An 18,025-nucleotide genomic window follows, 5' to 3' on the forward strand; every position below is an offset into this window, starting at 1 on the left:
TGGTTTGCAAATGAATACAAAATTTAATAGTATACAATGAAGTATGGATGGAAAAGTAACAAAAATATGGATGCGAACAAGTGGTGTTGACGCAACCCCAAAACAAGTGCCAAGTACACCGATTGTTGGCAGAGGTTTGACAGGAGTAGCAAGTTAAAGGGAATTCGGCCTCACCCACAGTTTAGGAATAATACCAAAGTCATTATTTAAAACATGCAGCTTTATTACTGTAAAGGCTTTTGCCTCTGTTTACTGTAGAAAATAAATATATTCCTGTACAATCACACAATGCACTTAAGAATTCCCATTATGTTTCGTTGAAATATATTTGGCTAAGAGTTATAACTAATTGTTCAAATTAATTTTCTTTATTCCTCCTTTTAATCTTAGGGCTGGGAAAATTGCAGAACACAATGTAAATTACTAGCTCATCGTTGGTAATTAAACTCTCCTTATGCAAATTTGTTACCCATTGTTTACATTTCAGTCACAACACCTTTCTGCCTTATTGTAGAAACATAGAACTGCAGATGCTGGTTAATACACAAAAGCACAGAGTGCTGGAGTAACTCAGCAGGTCTGGCAGCATCCCTGTAGATCATGGATAGATGATGTTTCGGATCAAGACCCTTCTTCAGTCTGAAGAATGCACATAAGAACTCCGTTATGGTTTGTCAAAATATATTTGGCTAGCAGAAGTATAACTGATTGTGCAAATTAATTTTCTTTATTCCCCCTTTTAATCTTGGTACATCTTCAGTTGAGATTATGGTTCCAGGACCCAAATAACCTTCCAGGCACCATATCTAAATGGCTATTATTTATGTCATGTACAGTCTTGATGTCACTAATTCACTGTCAGTGGGGGGGGGGGGGGGGAATTATGCTTTTGCATTATGATTATGCTTTCCAGCAAGAATTATCATCCACGATGGTGGCAATTGTTATACCAAACTAGAACTCATATTCAAGACTTTTGTCATATTATTTGGTATCACAACTACATTCAAACTTCAATGTGCTTGGCTACACCAGTCGCTCCCTAATGTCGCCAAATAGTTTGAGATTAGGTTTTGAATTTGGTCTCAAATTCACTGCAATCACCGACTGCTTTTCACGCCTTCGGGGTTTTGGACTAATGTTTGCATCAGTTGCCTCATTATCCCAGTCTTCCAATGAACATTACTTGCGAGCTAAAATCAAGTCCATGTAAGCTCCAGTCACAAGGTCTTCTTTCTTTATCCCCAGCTCGCCCATCAGTTTCTGGGTTATGGCTTCTCCTTCTTCCAGGCTTTGGTCTTCAGTAAGAACCACCTTGGAGATAAAGTCGAAGCCAAAATGAACATAATATTCTCACAATTTTAAAATAGTGAAGAAGTGAGGCAGATGTGATTTCTAACGGAGCAGTACCATTCACACTTAATTCCACCCCGATAGGCCAGACCCCAACTGATTCATGTCACAGATATAAATATATATATATGTATAAAACTCTCATCTTGTATATATAAAAGATTTAGTTTGTTATTGAAATACAGCCAAAACAGTCCATGATAGCGCCACAATTTTAACACCACCTTAATCACCATTGTCTTGTGCTTCAAATGGTTCTTATATTTAAAAATCACCTTTTTAAACCTTAAAAATACCCTTTCCACCTGCCGTCCCCGTCAGCCGTGTATGATGTCACAATCGAAACCCAACAGGTCCGCGTGTTTGACGTCACTATGGGAGCCCAACGCGTCCGCGCCTGCGCAGTTGGGGCCCGTTGATCTGATACCTACCTAAGATGGCCTCTGGATCCACGCGTGCGCAGAACAAACGGGTCCGTGCCTGCACAGTTGGGGCCCGTTGATGTTGAGGGGGGATGGAATGGGTGAATGGACAGGAAGGGAGTGGAGGGTAAGGGGGGGGGGGGGATGCTAGATCAATGCCGGAGAGGTATGGGGGAGCTTTAGCGGGGGTTGAGGGGGGATGGAGAGGGTGAGGGAGGTGGAGGGTGCTAGACCAATGCAGGAGAGGTTTGGGGGAGTTTTAAGGGAGGTTGAGGGGGGATGGAGTGGGGGTGGGGGGAATGGGGGAGGAGAGGATGCTGGACCAATGCAGGAGAGGTTTGAGCCCAACAGGTCCACTTGGTCTAGTTTGTAAATGTTTTATACATAATTCCGACAATCCATTTGTCTATCACTTCCACTGAATTCCATTCACATGCTGCTTGCCTCAAAATGAGTACTAGATAAAACACACCATTCTCATCGCCAGGCATGTGGACCATTTATGAGGACAATTCATAATTTAAAATCACAATGCACATACAATGCTTTCTTATTAAACAATATTGATAAATAAATACAAATGAAACAAAAATTATACCATATCCTTTGCATTAGCACAAATAGATTGCCTTAGTTTCGTAGTGGGGATAGGTAATGTGAAACAAAACTATTTTGATCTGCAGGTTTCAACTAGTTTCCCGATTTATACCAAGTTGGCTGATCAGAACCAATTGTCACTTAGAATAATAAGAATGGAGTAGATGACAGGGTTCACATTCCTGATCATAAATTTGCAATTCCTACCATGAATGCACATAAAGGCAACTGGCGAAGGCCAATTATAATTCATTCATTAGATTAAACGCAATTTGGAGCTCACTAAATAATACTGTACCCAATAGTGTTCATTGCTACAATGGAAAACATCAAGTGGTTAATTTTAATGTACAAAGAGTCTCACCTCCAATTCCACATACCTCCCCAGCCCTTCTACCAAATCCGCATGAACTCTGGTTTGCCCAACCAGATACAACCAACGTTCTTTCTTCACGTAACCTTTTACGCCAAGGACATCAGATAACAAACTCTAAACAGAGAAACAAAAAATAATTAAACCAGTGCGTCTTATTCACATGCAGCTATTTTGTATATTTCAGCAATTTTCCTTCACTGCAGGCATCCCCTGCTCGACAGTTTAGGGAAAGTGCTTTAAACTTCAGGGACACCATTGTCCACAGAATTAATAATAATATATATTTTTAATTTGTCATATGTAGATTGGCACAGGGTCAACGGTGCAATGAAATGTATTTGACAAGACAGCGGGTCACCTCAGCAGTAATATTCCAACGATAAATAAGATTTAAAAAATGACATTAGTAAGGTAAAAAGACAATATTAAAAATAGGTAAAAAGACAATATTAAAAATAATCAACATATGATTTGAAATGTGTTTATGAGTTCAGAAGCCTGATGGTAGAAACTGTTCTTAAGTCTGGTGGTACGTGCAGCCATACTCCTGTATCATCTGCCTGACGGTAACAAGAACAGCCTGCGTGCTGGGTGGCTGTGGTCCCTGATGATGCTGCGTGCCTTCCACAGGCACCGCCGGTAGAAAATGTCCTGAATGGCCGGTTGCCAGTGATGTGCTGTGCCGTCTTCACCACTCTCTGTAGTGATTTGTGGCTGTGGGCAGAACAGATCCCATACCAGACTGTAATGCAGCCTATCAGCAGGCTCTCGATGGTGCATCTGTAGAAATTTGAGGATGCTAGCGTTCATGCCAAACTTCCTCAGTCTTCTCTGGAAAAAGAGCCGCTGGTGGGCCTTCTTTGTTATTGTGTCCGTGTGCAGTGTCCAGGAAAGGTCCTCAGTGATGCGCACACCGAGGAACTTAAAGCTGCTGACCCTTTCAACCTCAGCATCACCGATGTGGATGGGGAGGTGTCCACTCCCCCGCTGTCTCGTGTAGTCCACGATCATCTCTTTAGTTTTGCTGACATTGAGAGAGAGGTTATTTTCCTGGCACCAGCTGTTTAGTGCCTTTACCTTCTCTCTGTAGGCCGTCTCATTGTCTGTGATGAGGCCCAAGATGGTCGTGTCGTCAACAAACGTTAGGATGCTGTTTGAGCTGTGCTTAGCAGTAGTCGTGCGTGAACAGGGAGTACAGGAGAGGACTGAGCACACAGCCCTGTGGTGTGCCTGTGTTGAGGATCAGTGAGGCTGCCAATTCTCGCCACCTGGGGCCTGCCCGTCAGGAAATTGAATATCCATCCGCAGATGGAGGTCTCCAGTCCAAGATCAAGGAGCTTGGGGACGAGTTTTGAGGGAATAATAGTGTTGAATGCCGAGCTGTAGTCAATAAAGAGCATTCTCACATATGTATTTCCTTTGTCCAGTGGGTGAGCGCAGTATGTATTGCCATGACGATCGCATCATCCGTGGCCCTGTTTGGTCTATTTGCAAACTGGAAAGGGTCCAAGGTGTCAGGGAGAGAGGAGCAGATGTGAGTTTTGACTAGTCGCTCGAAGCACTTCATAACTGATGTCAGTGCGACAGGACGGTAGTCATTTAAACAGGAGGTTACTGGTTTCTTTGGAACAGGAAATTGCACATCAAATCAGATTAAAAGATTTGGATGAGGAATGACAGCTATATATATACCAAGGAATTAATTGCTGACTTCAGAAGGGGAAAGTCAGAAGATCAACTGCTCAGCTCAAGCTCAGCTTGTCAACAGCTCAGATGACATGTCCTGGGCCTAGCACATAGATGTAATCACGAACAAGGCACGTCCGCACCATTACTTTCTTGGAAGTTTAAAGAGATTTCGTAAGTCTACAAATACTCCAATAATCTTTGACAGGTACTGTAGAAAGCATCCTGACTGATTGCATCATGGCCTGGTGCAGCAATTCCATTGCAATGGAACGCAAGAGCCTGCAGAGAATGGTGGACTCAGATATGTCCATCATGATCACAGCACTCCCTTCCTTTGAAAACATATACTTGGGACATATACTGCCTCATAAAGGCAGCATCTACCATCAAGCTTCCCCATCATCCAGGACATGCCCTTTTTTCACTGTTCCACCTAGTTTACTATGCAATCTGTATAGAACATATGCAGTGTACAAACAAAGGCAATCAGGAAGGCTGCAGTATAAAACAAAGTTGATAAGGTCATAAGGAATAGGAGTAGAATTAGGCCATTTGGCCCATCAAGTCGACTCCGCCATTCAATCATGGCTGATCTATCCATCCTAACCCCATTCGCCTGCCTTCCCCCCATAACTTCGGATACCTGTGCTAATCAAGAATCTAACTATCTCTGCCTTAAAAATAACCACTGACTTGGTCTCCACAGCCTTCTGTGGCAAAGAATTTCATATTTACCACCCTCTGACAAAATAAATTTCTCCTCATCTTCCTAATAAAACGTCCTTTAATTCTGAGGCTATGACCTCTCATCCTAGACTCTCCCATTAGTGGAAACATCCTCTCCACATCCACTCTATCCAGGCCTTTCACTATTCTGTATGTTTCAATGAGGTTCCCCCAAATATTCTTCTAAACTCCAGTGAGTACAGGCCCAGTGCCGACAAATGCTCATCATAGGTTAACCTATTCATTCCTGAGATCATTCTTGTAAACTTCCTCTGCACCCTCTCCAGAGCCAGCACATCCTTCCTCAGATATGGTGCCCAGAAGTGCTCACAATATTCCAAATGTGGCCTTACCAGTGCCTTATAGAGCCTCAGCATTACATCCTGTTTTTGTATACAAGCCCTCTTGAAATAAATCCAAGCATTGAGTTTGCTTTCTTTATTACCAATTCGACTTGCAGTTAACTTTTTTGGGAATCCTGCATCAGCACACCCAAGTCCCTTTGCACCTCCAATTTCTGGATTCTCACCCCATTTAGAAAATAGTCTACACCTTTAGTCCTACTTCCAAAATGCATGACTCCACACTTTGCTACACTATATTCCATCTGCCACTTCTCTGCCCACTCTCCCAACCTGCCCAAGACCTTCTGCAGAGTCCCTGCTTTCCCTACACTACCTGTCCCTCCAACTATTTTCATATCATCCACAAACTTTGCCATAAAGCCTCCAATCCCCTTGTCCAAATCATTAATATACAACGTAAAGAGTGGCGGCCCCAGCAGCGACCCTTGCGGAACTCCACGAGTCACTGGCAGCCAACCAGAAAAACCCCCCTTTATTGCCACTCTTTGTCTTCTGCCATCCGGCCAACCTGTTATCCATGCTAGTATCTGCTCTTTGATACCGTGGGCTCTCATCTTACTAAGCAGCCTAACGTGTGGCACCTTATCAAAGCTTTCTGAAAGTCTAAATAAACATCTACTGCCTCTCCTTTGTCTGTCCTATTTACTTCTTCAAATAATTCCAGCAAATCTGTCACGCAAGACCTCACCTTCACTTCGGCTTAATTTATTGAGAATTTATAAGTACTCCGTAACCTCATCCATTGTAATGGACTCTAAAATCTTATCAACCACCTAGTCAGACTACCCGGCCTATAGTTCCCACTATTCTGCCTTGCTACCTTTGTGCAGCGGGGTAATATTGGCAATTTTCCTATCATCTGGGACCAGTCCTGACTCTAGTGATTCTTGAAATATCACTCTCAATGCCTCCACAATCACTAAAGACACCTCTTTCAAAACCCTAGGGTGCAGTCCATCCAGTCCAGGTGAATTATCCACCTTCAGGTGTTTCAGCTTCAAGCACCTTCTCCCTAGTAATAGCCACTCCATTAATTGCCACTCTCTGACTCTCTTGAATTTCAGGCATGGTACTGGTGTCTTCCACTGCAAAGACTGATGCAAAAAACATATTCAACTCCACTGCCATTTCTTTATTCCCCATTACCACTTCTCCTGCATCATTCTCTAGAGGTCCAATGTCCACTCTTGCCTCTTTCTTGCTCTGAAAAAACTCTTGCGATCCTCTTCAATATTATTGGTTAGCTTACCTTCGTATTTAATCTTTTCTCCCCGTATTGTCTTTTTAGTTACCCTCTGTTGTTCTTTAAAAGCTTCCCAAACCTCTGGCTTCCCACTAATCTTTGCTGTTATACGCATTCTCTGTTAGTTTTATACTGTCGTTGACTTCCCTTGCCCAAGTTATGTTTTAGATCACCTGCCTCTCATCAAAACTGAGAAAAGTTAGAAATAAAACTAGTTTCACTTGCACTAAAAGTTCATAATGTTCTTATACCCATTCTCCTCCTTATTACACCACTTCATGCAACTACAAAGGGTGCAAGAGCAGGCAATTTCCTGCCATCTAGGGACCCAAATACTCTATCCAGATGAGGCAGCAATTTATTTATACCACTTCCAATCCAGTATACTGCATTCAATGCTCACAATGTAGTCCAATCTTTGTAGAGAGGAAACATCAAACCTTCATAAATTTAGTTCCAATAAATAAATTGGTTAGGTTGTAGACGTTTCCTTTACACCAGATGAAAGATTTAATTGAGGTCTATAACACTGTACAGCTTAGTGTGGAATAAATAGGAAAAGGTATGAAATGGAGTGGAATGAGACAACTCTAGTGGAAGGGCCATGGACACAAACATCCTCCACCATATTTTAACAAGATGTTTTCATATTTCCTAAACAATGTAGCCCCCCCCCCCCCCCCGAAAAAAAAAGACATTTTCAAGTGGCTTATACAGCTCCCATGAAAGAGAATTCATGACAATTTCAGAGTTTTCAGGAAGATTGTCTACCCACCGTAAGTTGAACCGGATTTCCTGTGGGATATATAGAATAGTCTGAGAGCTTAGGTCCCTCCATATCAGCACGGTTATAGAATATGAGCTGCCCGCCACCTCCGTTCTGGGAAAAATAAGGCAAATTAAAAGCAAAAGAAAGCAGAATTCAGAAGGCATGCAGACAAAAAGAGACATAAATATATTTTTCATTACAACTACTTATCACAGTTCAAACACCATGTAATATGTTGTTTTAAAATACAATGGGTTCTGTTGTGTTGGTTCAAAAGTAAAACAATTTTTTACAAGCAAGGAGAATGTCTATCCTCACCATCAAGACAGCTTGTACACTGTTTAAAGGTCACCCTGCAGCACCAACCAACATTTCTTCCACAGCACTTTTCCAACTAGTGTGTGCCACCACACAGGCACACTTCTAAATCCAAAATCAAATCACATGCCACCAGGAGTGGGATGTGTAATGCCAACCTTCTATTATTGAGAAATCAAAACTTTATAGATGGAGAGTGTCATTTATAGATGGAGAGCGTCTGGTGCCTTAGAGCACCAGAGATATGGGTTCAATCCCGACTACGGTGGCTGTCTGAACGGAGTATGTACGTTCTCCCTGTGACCGTCGGGGGTTTGCTCTGGGTGATTTGGTTTCCTCCCACATTCCAAAGACTTTAGGTTAATTGGCTTCTGTAAATAGTCCCTAATGTGCAGCCTAGAACTAATGTATTGCTGGTCGGCACGGCTCAGTGGGCCGAAGGGCCTTTCCACGCTGTATCCAAACGTACATGTACCATCTCCTTCGGAGCAGCTTTCAAGGGCGGCACATTGGCGCAACGGTAGAGGTGCTGCCTTACTGCACCAGAGTCCCGAGTCCAATCCTGACTACAGGTGCTTTCTGTAGAGTTTGTACGTTGCCCGTGACCACGTGGATTTTCTCCTGGTGCTCCCGGTCTCTTCCCACTCCAAAGATGTACAGGTTTGTAGGTTTATTGGTTTATGTAAAGTGTAAATTGTCCGTAGTGTGTCGGATAGTGCATGAGGTGATTGCTGGTCGGCCCACACCCAGTGGGTCGAAGACCCTGTTTCCACGCTGTATCTCTGAAGTCCAAAGTAAAGTAAATCACTACTTTCTCAACATAAAAAGGAAGAAATAAATGCTGAGCACTCATAAGACATTCAAATTCAGAGAATGAATTTAAAAAAACTCTTGGGTGTGCCAAACTAGTGGGATAACAATATGGAGATCAAAATAACAATAATAGCCATAACAATGCAGTTACAACAGCATTTTTAAAAAAAATCTTGCAGAGGTAGAGCAGCTCAGGTTATAAAGGGACCTCATTTCTAGAATGTTCACAGAGAATATGAGGCATGGCAAAAGCAATAAACTAGGATCAGCACACAATCTGGCAAGTGTGCCCAACATGATTAAGTATGACTTGGAGAGTCATAAAGCTAGGATTTAATTTTAGAGAAGCAAACTTAATATAGAATATGAATTGCCCAGAGTAAGACAAATTGAATAGTTAATGGCAAACTAGACAATGGAACATTTAGAATATGTTTAGATTACATAAAATTGGTGTATATCATTGAGTGGTCAAGGCTCCACTTATATGTTTCAGTAATTCATGCAAAAAGACTTCAAATACATTATCAAGTTTAAAAGAATGACAATGTAGGTTGCATGAGTTGGAAAAGTTAAAAAGAGAATGAGGTACAAAATAAAACATGAACGGTTGGCAAACCCTCTGAAAATTGTGACCTCAACTCCACCCAACAGGTCAAAATAATTTCTTACAGATCTTCCAATACACGAACAAGCAAATCCACAGGTCATACATGCCACAAGATTGTCACTAATCTTTCTACCAAGCATAAAGTCAAGGCACCATTTCATCACCTTAAGATGGCGCAGTTTAAGGCGTCCTTTTGAAACATTGAAGAAAGTGTCTTCCTGCATTATTAATATCCCTTCTGATTTGCTTAGTCTTTTCGCATTTTCGATAAGCTGATCCCAGTCTTGGACTACAGCTTTGACTTCCACATTTTTAGGCATCTTCAACTGAAACACAAAATATTGAGGATTGGAACCTGCTCTGTCTCCATGAATATATTTTTTTGCATGATATTTCACTCCTTTGATATTGATTTTTTTGCAGCACAATTTCTATTGCAGTTTAGGACCAAGATTCATGGTAGTTCATTGAGTGGAAAGCAGCAATACACAACCTCTTACAATGTGGGTTGGCATTTGGAATTCACCTATTTTGCATTGACAAAATAAATTCTTGAGTCAATAATAACAACCAACATGGTAATATCAGATCAAACTCTGTACATGGACATGAACACAAAGAAAATACCTACCAACACTCTAACCATAGGTAGATATACTGCTTCCACACATAGGCAAATGAATGCATGCACGCCCATCCTTGATCTTACCCTCTTGTTTGGTCACTTTTTAAAAAACTCTTTCCTTGTCCTCCTAATGTTAACATTTCCAATTCATAGATTACGATAAATGACTCTAAAGGTTGAAACATGATTTCTTCTCAGACTAGCTTTATCGTCATATAATCTGTTTATAGCTCTCAGATATCTTCACATACCTACATCATAACTATGACCCAGGCCATCATTTCCCAGACCATTACAAATCTCTTCATCTCTGGTGATCTCCACAGCCTCCAACCTCATCGCTCCCCAGCTCAGCACTGCCTGCTTTCATCTCCTTCCCAAAATCTACAAACAAGATTGCCCTGGCAGACTGCCTGCTCCTGTCTCACAGAACTCATCTCAAAATACATTGATTCCATCCCCAATTCTATTCCAACTCCCTCACCCCATCAGTTTGAAGAAGTGTTCCAACCCGAAACTCGCCTATTCATATTCTTCAGTGCTGCTGCCTGATCCGCTGAGTTACTCCAGCACTGTGTCTTTTTTTAAAATGTAAACCTTTATCTGCAATTTCTTGTGTCGTCACCAGTTTATTACACCGGACAGTCTGCCTGTAACATTCACGAAGAAAATCTCTAACTGGAATTTAGTGTTTTCGACGTTTCAGGCCGAGATTACAGTATCTGTCGTTCCTAGCATTACAAATCGGCATCCATTGCTCGTCCAATACGACAAAAGTGGTTGAAGTTTAAGATTAAAGCAAAAATCAGATAATCTGCAATTCAAACAGCATTGGGAAAACTCCGTGCTCATGGATGCCTAATACCCGAGAGGGAAAGATTCAGCAGTACACTCACCTCAGCCTAACCTGGCCTCTCATCTACCTCGCAACCGATGGTGAAGTTGGCGCCCTTTCCACCATTTGCCGGCACTCATCGGATGATCCCGCCTATCGGGCCAATCACGGAGGTGGACTTTCTACTCCGCGATTGCCAATAGAAAATAACTCTCCCTTTCTTGGCTCCTCGCTCTTGATATGTTCACGTTCCTGCCGATGAAGGCGTTTTACTTTTCTTACTAATTGGATTGCTCGATCGGCTGTAATTCCATGTCATCGGCCCAATCACACCGCCCATCCAAGATGACCCCACTCGCTTGACGTTGTCCGCCCCCGATCGGCTCGGCGGTAGAGTTGCTGCCTGACAGTCAGCGGCTTGCAGCGCCGGAGACCCGGGTTCGATCCCGACTACGGCTGCTGTCTGCACGGAGTTTGTACGCTCTCCCCGTGACCCGCGTCGGTTTTCTCCGAGATCTGCGGCAAAGACTTACAGGTTTGTAGGTTAATTGGCTTGGTATAAGTGTAAATTGTGTGTAGAGTAGTGTTAGTGGGATCGCACGGAACCGGTGGGCCGAAGCCAAGGCTAAACTAAATAAATCTGGCCATCGCTGTTAAGGCCGCCCTCATCCGCCGCCGCCTGCACAGGACACGGCTGAGACGCGGCCGGAGTCTGACTGGGGAACGGCAGCTGTCAATGAGCCGCGACCGTGTAGGTAGGCCTCCGCCAAAGGTGGTCTCGGTCTCTGCCTCTCGCCGCTCCACACGGATTCTTGCTGCCTTCCTGCAAGGCAGGGCCATGACACATGTGACGCTTGCAACCGTTTCAGTTGGAATTTGTTGCCTGGGGCGAGCCGCAGAGAGAGTCAGTTATCATTGAAAGTCCTAACCTAACTGTGGGCATCATCTCGTCTGCTGTTTCTATGTTTCTTGCCCCCGTTTGACGGGGACGGTCAGAAACGATTCAGGGGGCAGGTTGAGCCCTAGAAGGTGCAGACTTTAACTCGACTAACAATATATAAATGAACCAAGGCAGCTATTTCTTGTCAGACAGAAATCTTTTAAACGTTGGGCTGGTGACGTTTTATCGTTTTTTAATATTTGTTCTACGTAACCGTTTCCCCCCCCCCCTCCCTCGCCCCGCAAACACATCGCCTGCTTGCGTGACGCCGAGACAGTCAGTGGAAAGAAAATGGAGGCGAAAGCTTTATGCAAAGGAGACGGAGCTTGCAACGCAGTGACTCCGGAACCTCATCGGCTACGTGGTATTGGAAACAGGGAGCTCTCCAGGAATCCTAGGCCTCGAGGGGAGAGACCCAACATCAACGACGAGGACTCCGAGGGTGAGCAGTATAGGGATGGTCGGAGCGAGGAGGTGAACTGGGAGGCCAAGGTTCAAGCGTATGCTTGGTGCAATGAGTTTCTTGCTGGATCCTGGAAGTTGATTACTGTGGATGAGTTTCAGATCTCAATCATCAGGTAAGAATGAACCTGTCAAATCCTTCTCTGGAACTTATAAAGTGCGGCATTTTTTAATAAACTACCAAAAAATGAGGATTGAAATAACTAGCAAGAGTAAGGGCGTTGAGGAATATTAATCGCTGTCATTTAGTTAAAAATTAATTGGATCAGTGCTGGACCTCAACTATTTACAATTTACCTTGTTGATTTGGCTGTATTATATCTAAATTTGTGGAGAAGGAACTAAATCTGTTGGGAAGGTAATATAGGATGCGAAGGGCTGTAGATAACGTGTGGGGAATTTGTAGGTATGTGGAATATAATGTGGGGAAAAACAAGGTTTTCCATTTTGATATATGCAGTAGTAAAGTAGAATATCAGTTAAATGATTACAAGTTGCTGCAGAAGGTTGCGGGTAGCCATCGTACGTGGTTCTCTTAATGAAGGGGCATACTTTTAGACAAAGACTACCTGTTTAAAACATGGACAATGAATTTCATCTGAAGATCTTGAATAGCTGGAGTATTTTATTGTTCAGTTTCGGCGCATATGTAGCAAAGCCAGTGCTTAATGCCCTTTTAATTGCCTTTGAGAAGGTTGCAGTTGTGACCTTCCAACTTCAACTGCAGCAGTGCTTTTGGTCAAGATGTATCAGCCACTTACCTTAAAGCAATTGAAGTTTAACGCTTTGATCCAGAAATTAACTGATGTGTGTGCTGTTTTTTTTAACCTTTGTCCTTGATTGTTTCCTGTACTGATTCATTTTAGAAAATGAGTCATTTACTTGGTCCAAAGTTTAATGATGTGGCAACTATCGTAGGCTGGAGAGCTTGGGTGGTGTTAAGTGAATTGCCCCTCTCTTGATGGGAGTCTTTTCAAGATATGTATTTATGTATCCATGGGGGTGGGGAGCAATACTTTGACTGGATTAAAACATGTACACAATTCACGACCCTGCTTGAACGTTCCTGAGGGTTGCTTAGTGATTTAGCCACAATTGAATTTGATTGTTTCTGTTCTCTTTCAATGTCATGGATCACTGGAGCACATAGAATTCTGCAATAACACCATGCACAGTAAAACTCGGCTATTCGACTATCCAACTATTCAGAAAGCCTGATTGGGTTCAGATTCTGGCTCATCAGGTTCACTGGAAAATTTATTACAATACCAGTGTAGCATTTTAGAAGAAAATGTTCATCCAGGAAAGTTCATAGATTCTGGGCATGCTGGATTAGCAGTTTTTGCTATATCAAGAAAGTGGTGTGGTTCTCTTAATGAAGGGGCATACTTTTAGACAAAGACTACCTGTTTAAAACATGGACAATGAATTTCATCTGAAGATCTTGAATAGCTGGAGTATTTTATTGTTCAGTTTCGGCGCATATGTAGCAAAGCCAGTGCTTAATGCCCTTTTAATTGCCTTTGAGAAGGTTGCAGTTGTGACCTTCCAACTTCAACTGCAGCAGTGCTTTTGGTCAAGATGTATCAGCCACTTACCTTAAAGCAATTGAAGTTTAACGCTTTGATCCAGAAATTAACTGATGTGTGTGCTGTGTTTTTTAACCTTTGTCCTTGATTGTTTCCTGTACTGATTCATTTTAGAAAATGAGTCATTTACTTGGTCCAAAGTTTAATGATGTGGCAACTATCGTAGGCTGGAGAGCTTGGGTGGAGTTAAGTGAATTGCCCCTCTCTTGATGGGAGTCTTTTCAAGATATGTATTTATGTACCCATGGGGGTGGGGAGCAATACTTTGACTGGATTAAAACATGTACACAATTCACGACCCTGCTTGAACGTTCTTGAGGGTTGCTTAGTGATTTAGCCACAATTGAATTTGATTGTTTCTGTTCTCTTTCAATGTCATGGATCACTGGAGCACATAGAATTCTGCAATAACACCATGCACAGTAAAACTCGGCTATTCGACTATCCAACTATTCAGAAAGCCTGATTGGGTTCAGATTCTGGCTCATCAGGTTCACTGGAAAATTTATTACAATACCAGTGTAGCATTTTAGAAGAAAATGTTCATCCAGGAAAGTTCATAGATTCTGGGCATGCTGGATTAGCAGTTTTTGCTATATCAAGAAAGTGGTGTGGTTTCGTTTTGCTTATTGCAGTATCTAAATTCCTTGAGATAGATTCTACAGAGGATAAAATGTATTTTGGGGTTAGAGGTTGGAATTATTGAAGTTTGAGGTGGGAGATGTTTCTGGGCATAGGGACTATTCCTCAATGTATTGTTTTAAAACATAATGAAATCCAGATATAGCAGCATGTAATGTAATCCAGCTACAGTAGCTGGTATTATAGGGGAGGCTACAGCAGAATCCTTGGAGCTGTTATCTTGTCTCCACACTGAGGAGAAACCCTTAATTTTGTTGTATGGCATCACAAAGCCACTTAACTCCTGCTTCTGAATTTGAAAACTGGGAAAGATGGATGTCTGAGCTGCCACAATGATCAAGCCTAAGACAAATCAATTGAACTTCTGGAACTGAGCTGATTGATCTTGCCAATCCCACCATCTGAATTTAAACTTTGTCAATCAAGGGTATCATGAGTAAATATTGTAAAATGGTTCTGATTTGGGAAGGTAGCGGACACACTGACATTATGTGCACCAATAATTCCTTTTCCCACAGTTGAGGATTTATTTCACTCTCTGCTCAGTGCTTGCACATTCTATCTTGACTGAGGCAAATGAGGGGCTTGTTGTGCACTCTGGGTGGTGCCCAACTGGGTTCCTGAGTGGAAAGGTTGAGAGATGATATGCTCCTGACTTGTTTTGGGCTTTTGTGATAAATAGATTGTGTTCTCAGTGCCATCTCGCATGTTCCTTCCAAGAATCGCAAGTGTTTAATTAGCAAATTAACAATGACATTCTTACTACTTACAGATTGACAGGCCCATTAACAGATCATAATACAGATATAATAATAAATAAATGTAGTAATTTAATAAGTGATGCTAGGTAAGCATAATGATGTAAAACCAAAGTCCATGGTGCAATCAAAAACAGCCCAGAGAAGATCACTTGTAGGAAGGAACTGCAGATGTTGGTTTAAACCAAAGATAGACACAAAAAGCTGGAGTAACTCAGCGGGACAGGCAGCATCTCTGGAGAGAAGTAATGGGTGACGTTTTGGGTCGAGGCGTTTTGACCTGAAACATCACCCATTACTTCTCTCCAGAGATGCTGCCTCTCCCACTGAGTTACTCCAGCGTTTTGTGTCTATCGTCCAAAGAAGATCATAGTTGCTGCAGTAGTGGTTACTATTGTGCAGTGTTCAAGAGTCACATAGTTGCTGGGAAGAAGCTGCTCTTGATTCTGGTAGTCATAATTTTCATGCTCCTGTACCACCTCCCCTATGATAGTAGTGAATTGAGAGTGCAGCCAGGGTGGTGTGGGTCTTTAATATTGGCTGCCTTTTCGAGGCAGCACCTTCCATAGATTCCTTTGATGGGGTGATCATTACCTGAGATGGACTGGGCAATCTCTGTAGCTTCCATCATTCCAGGGCAATCATTTTACCGAACCAGGCCAAGATGCAAGCTGTCAGTGTACTCCATACTGTACACCTGTAGAATTTCCAGAGTATTCAGAAACATACCAGGTCTCTTCAATCTTCTAAGGAAATAGCGGCGTTGAGCTTTTTTAATGAACGCGTCAGCCTGTTGAACCCAGGACAGAACCTCAGCAAGATCCACTCTCAGGAACTTGGAACAGTTGACACTCTAAGTGAAGGGGACTAGCCCCCAAAACAAGCATAAGCTAAAGATGGCTACAATACAGGCCTGGCAGAGCATCACCAGAGAAGACACCCAACAACGGGTGATGTCCATGAATCGCAGACTTTAAGCAGTCATTGCATGCAAAGGATATGCAACAAAATACTAAACATGACTACTTTCATTTACATGACATTGCTGTGTCCCAAACATTATGGTGCCCTGAAATATGGGGGGGAGTGGGGACGACGACGACTATGTATAAACCCTGCTGTAATTTCTACATGGTGAAACCAAAATGTATAAAAATGGCCTTTATTAAAATCTGACAATGTGCACTCTAACCACACGTGATTTATTTCTATTACAGATCTCAAATTGTGGAGTACAGAGGCAAATAAATAAATGATGGGTGTTTGACCCAAACATTATGGAGCACCCCCTCCCCCCCCAACATCCTGAGAACTTTTTGTTGAGGACCTTGCTTTTATTACCTGGTTCCATGCATTGTTTACTCCTCTGGTCCCTGAGGTGACCTATTCCTTCCTTACTACCTGTTTGCTTCCAATATATTAAATAACTTTGGGGGTCCTACTTAATCTGACTTGTGAAGTTTATTTCATGGTCCCTTCTTCCCCTCCTGATTTTGTTTTTTAGTTTTTCACTTTACCTTTAAATTTCAGGTGACATGTTTAATAACAATTTGAAATACCTGACATTTGGTTCTTTTTCTCATCAACCTTTAATAGCCTTTGTTAACCAGAGTACCCTAAAATTGTCGCCTTTTGCTTCTTACAGAGGCATGCTGAATCTAAATTCTTAATATTTTGCTTTTAAATGCCTCTCGCTTGTCAGATGTTGTTTTTCACTCCTGGACGTTCAAGATGACGAACCAGGCCATGATGCACCAGTCAATATGCTGTACACCTGTAGAAGTTCAAGAGAATCCTCTTTGACATACCAAATCTCCTTGGCTATGAAACACTACAACCTCAAATAAGCTCTGAACTTCAATAGATTATTATTATTATTACAATACTGTTGTTTGTTTTTTGAGTGTGTGTGTGTGTATATATATATATATATATATATATATGTGTGTGTATAGTTGTAAGTATGTGTTTACAGTATATGCACAATTAACTTTTTTTCTCGTGTTTTTTATATTGTTTACATATTCTGTTGTGCTGCAGCTAGTAAGAATTTCATTGTTCTATCTGGGAAACATGACAATAAAACACTCTTGACTCTCTTGACAGCAATTGTTCCCAATCTCCAAGGCCCTTCCTTAAATAATCTAGATCTGCTTATATTTCCTCTCCCTCTTTCCCTCGCTGCCCCCCTTTGCATCCACATTTAAGCCCTACTAAGGCAATCCAGTCAATATTGGGAAAGTTTAAAATCATCTTTTTGCCCGATTGCTTTTACACCCTTCTACAACTTGCCTAATTATCTTTTCTAATTTCCTTTGGAGGCCTATAGTACAACCCCATCAAAGTCACCACCTTTTTTATTCCAAAATTATAACCATATAGTGTCAGGTTTCTTCCACTATTTCCTTCCCGGGTATTCCTGTCATGCTCTCCCTGATCATCAATCCTTTCTATATTGCACACCCATGTATTGCTGGAAATTTCTATATTGAGCTGCCAGTACTGCCATCCCATCAGCCTTCTTGTTATTCCAGCAATATCAATCTCCCATCTGCTGATTCATACTTTCAACTTGTCTGTCTTGACCGCAGGGCTCATAGAAACATAGAAAATAGGTGCAGGAGTACATTCGGCCCTTCGAGCCAGCACAGCCATTCAATATAATCATGGCTGATCATCCAAAATCAGTACCTACCTTTTCCCCATATCTCTTGATTCCGTTAGCCCTAAGAGCTAAATCTAACTTTCTTGAAATGCTCCTTGCATTAACTCTAATGCTCCTTACATTAAAGTAAATGGAGCCAAGCCTACTGTCTCTGCCTACTGTCCTTGCTGCACTTGCCTGTTTCATTTTCTAAAAAATGAGTCATGTTGCAATGTTTTGATCTCCCCC

General features: G+C 42.1%; 2 protein-coding genes across 2 annotated transcripts in view; one reads left to right on the forward strand and one right to left on the reverse strand.

Moving 5' to 3' along the window:
* On the reverse strand, positions 1-11,752 carry LOC144604860 (uncharacterized). The gene is made up of 5 exons (XM_078419625.1): positions 10,803-11,752; positions 9,446-9,607; positions 7,547-7,651; positions 2,737-2,862; positions 1-1,314 (listed from the first exon to the last, which is right to left on the reverse strand). The coding sequence occupies exons 2-5, from the start codon at positions 9,599-9,601 to the stop codon at positions 1,183-1,185; spliced, it is 519 nt and encodes a 172-aa protein (XP_078275751.1). The 5' UTR covers positions 9,602-9,607; positions 10,803-11,752; the 3' UTR covers positions 1-1,182.
* The window catches only part of chkb (choline kinase beta), a 24,970-nt gene continuing 17,916 nt past the window's right edge, over positions 10,972-18,025 (forward strand). Inside the window, exons 1-2 of the mRNA XM_078419624.1 lie at positions 10,972-11,276; positions 11,959-12,259. Of these exons, the coding sequence (XP_078275750.1) occupies positions 11,973-12,259 (287 nt within the window). The 5' untranslated portion in view covers positions 10,972-11,276; positions 11,959-11,972. The remainder of the gene's footprint in view (positions 11,277-11,958; positions 12,260-18,025) is intronic.

Source organism: Rhinoraja longicauda, chromosome 23 (genome assembly GCF_053455715.1).
Source record: "Rhinoraja longicauda isolate Sanriku21f chromosome 23, sRhiLon1.1, whole genome shotgun sequence".
Classification (NCBI taxonomy): Eukaryota; Metazoa; Chordata; class Chondrichthyes; order Rajiformes; family Arhynchobatidae; genus Rhinoraja; species Rhinoraja longicauda.

Excerpts from the sequence above, each read along its gene's own strand:
- LOC144604860 (XM_078419625.1), bottom strand. The coding sequence starts at position 9,601 with ATGCCTAAAAATGTGGAAGTCAAAGCTGTAGTCCAAGACTGGGATCAG. Across the intron at positions 7,652-9,445 it reads TTAAACTGCGCCATCTTAAG|AACGGAGGTGGCGGGCAGCT; the intron begins GTGATGAAATGG and ends TATTTTTCCCAG. Across the intron at positions 2,863-7,546 it reads GAAATCCGGTTCAACTTACG|AGTTTGTTATCTGATGTCCT; the intron begins GTGGGTAGACAA and ends TTCTCTGTTTAG.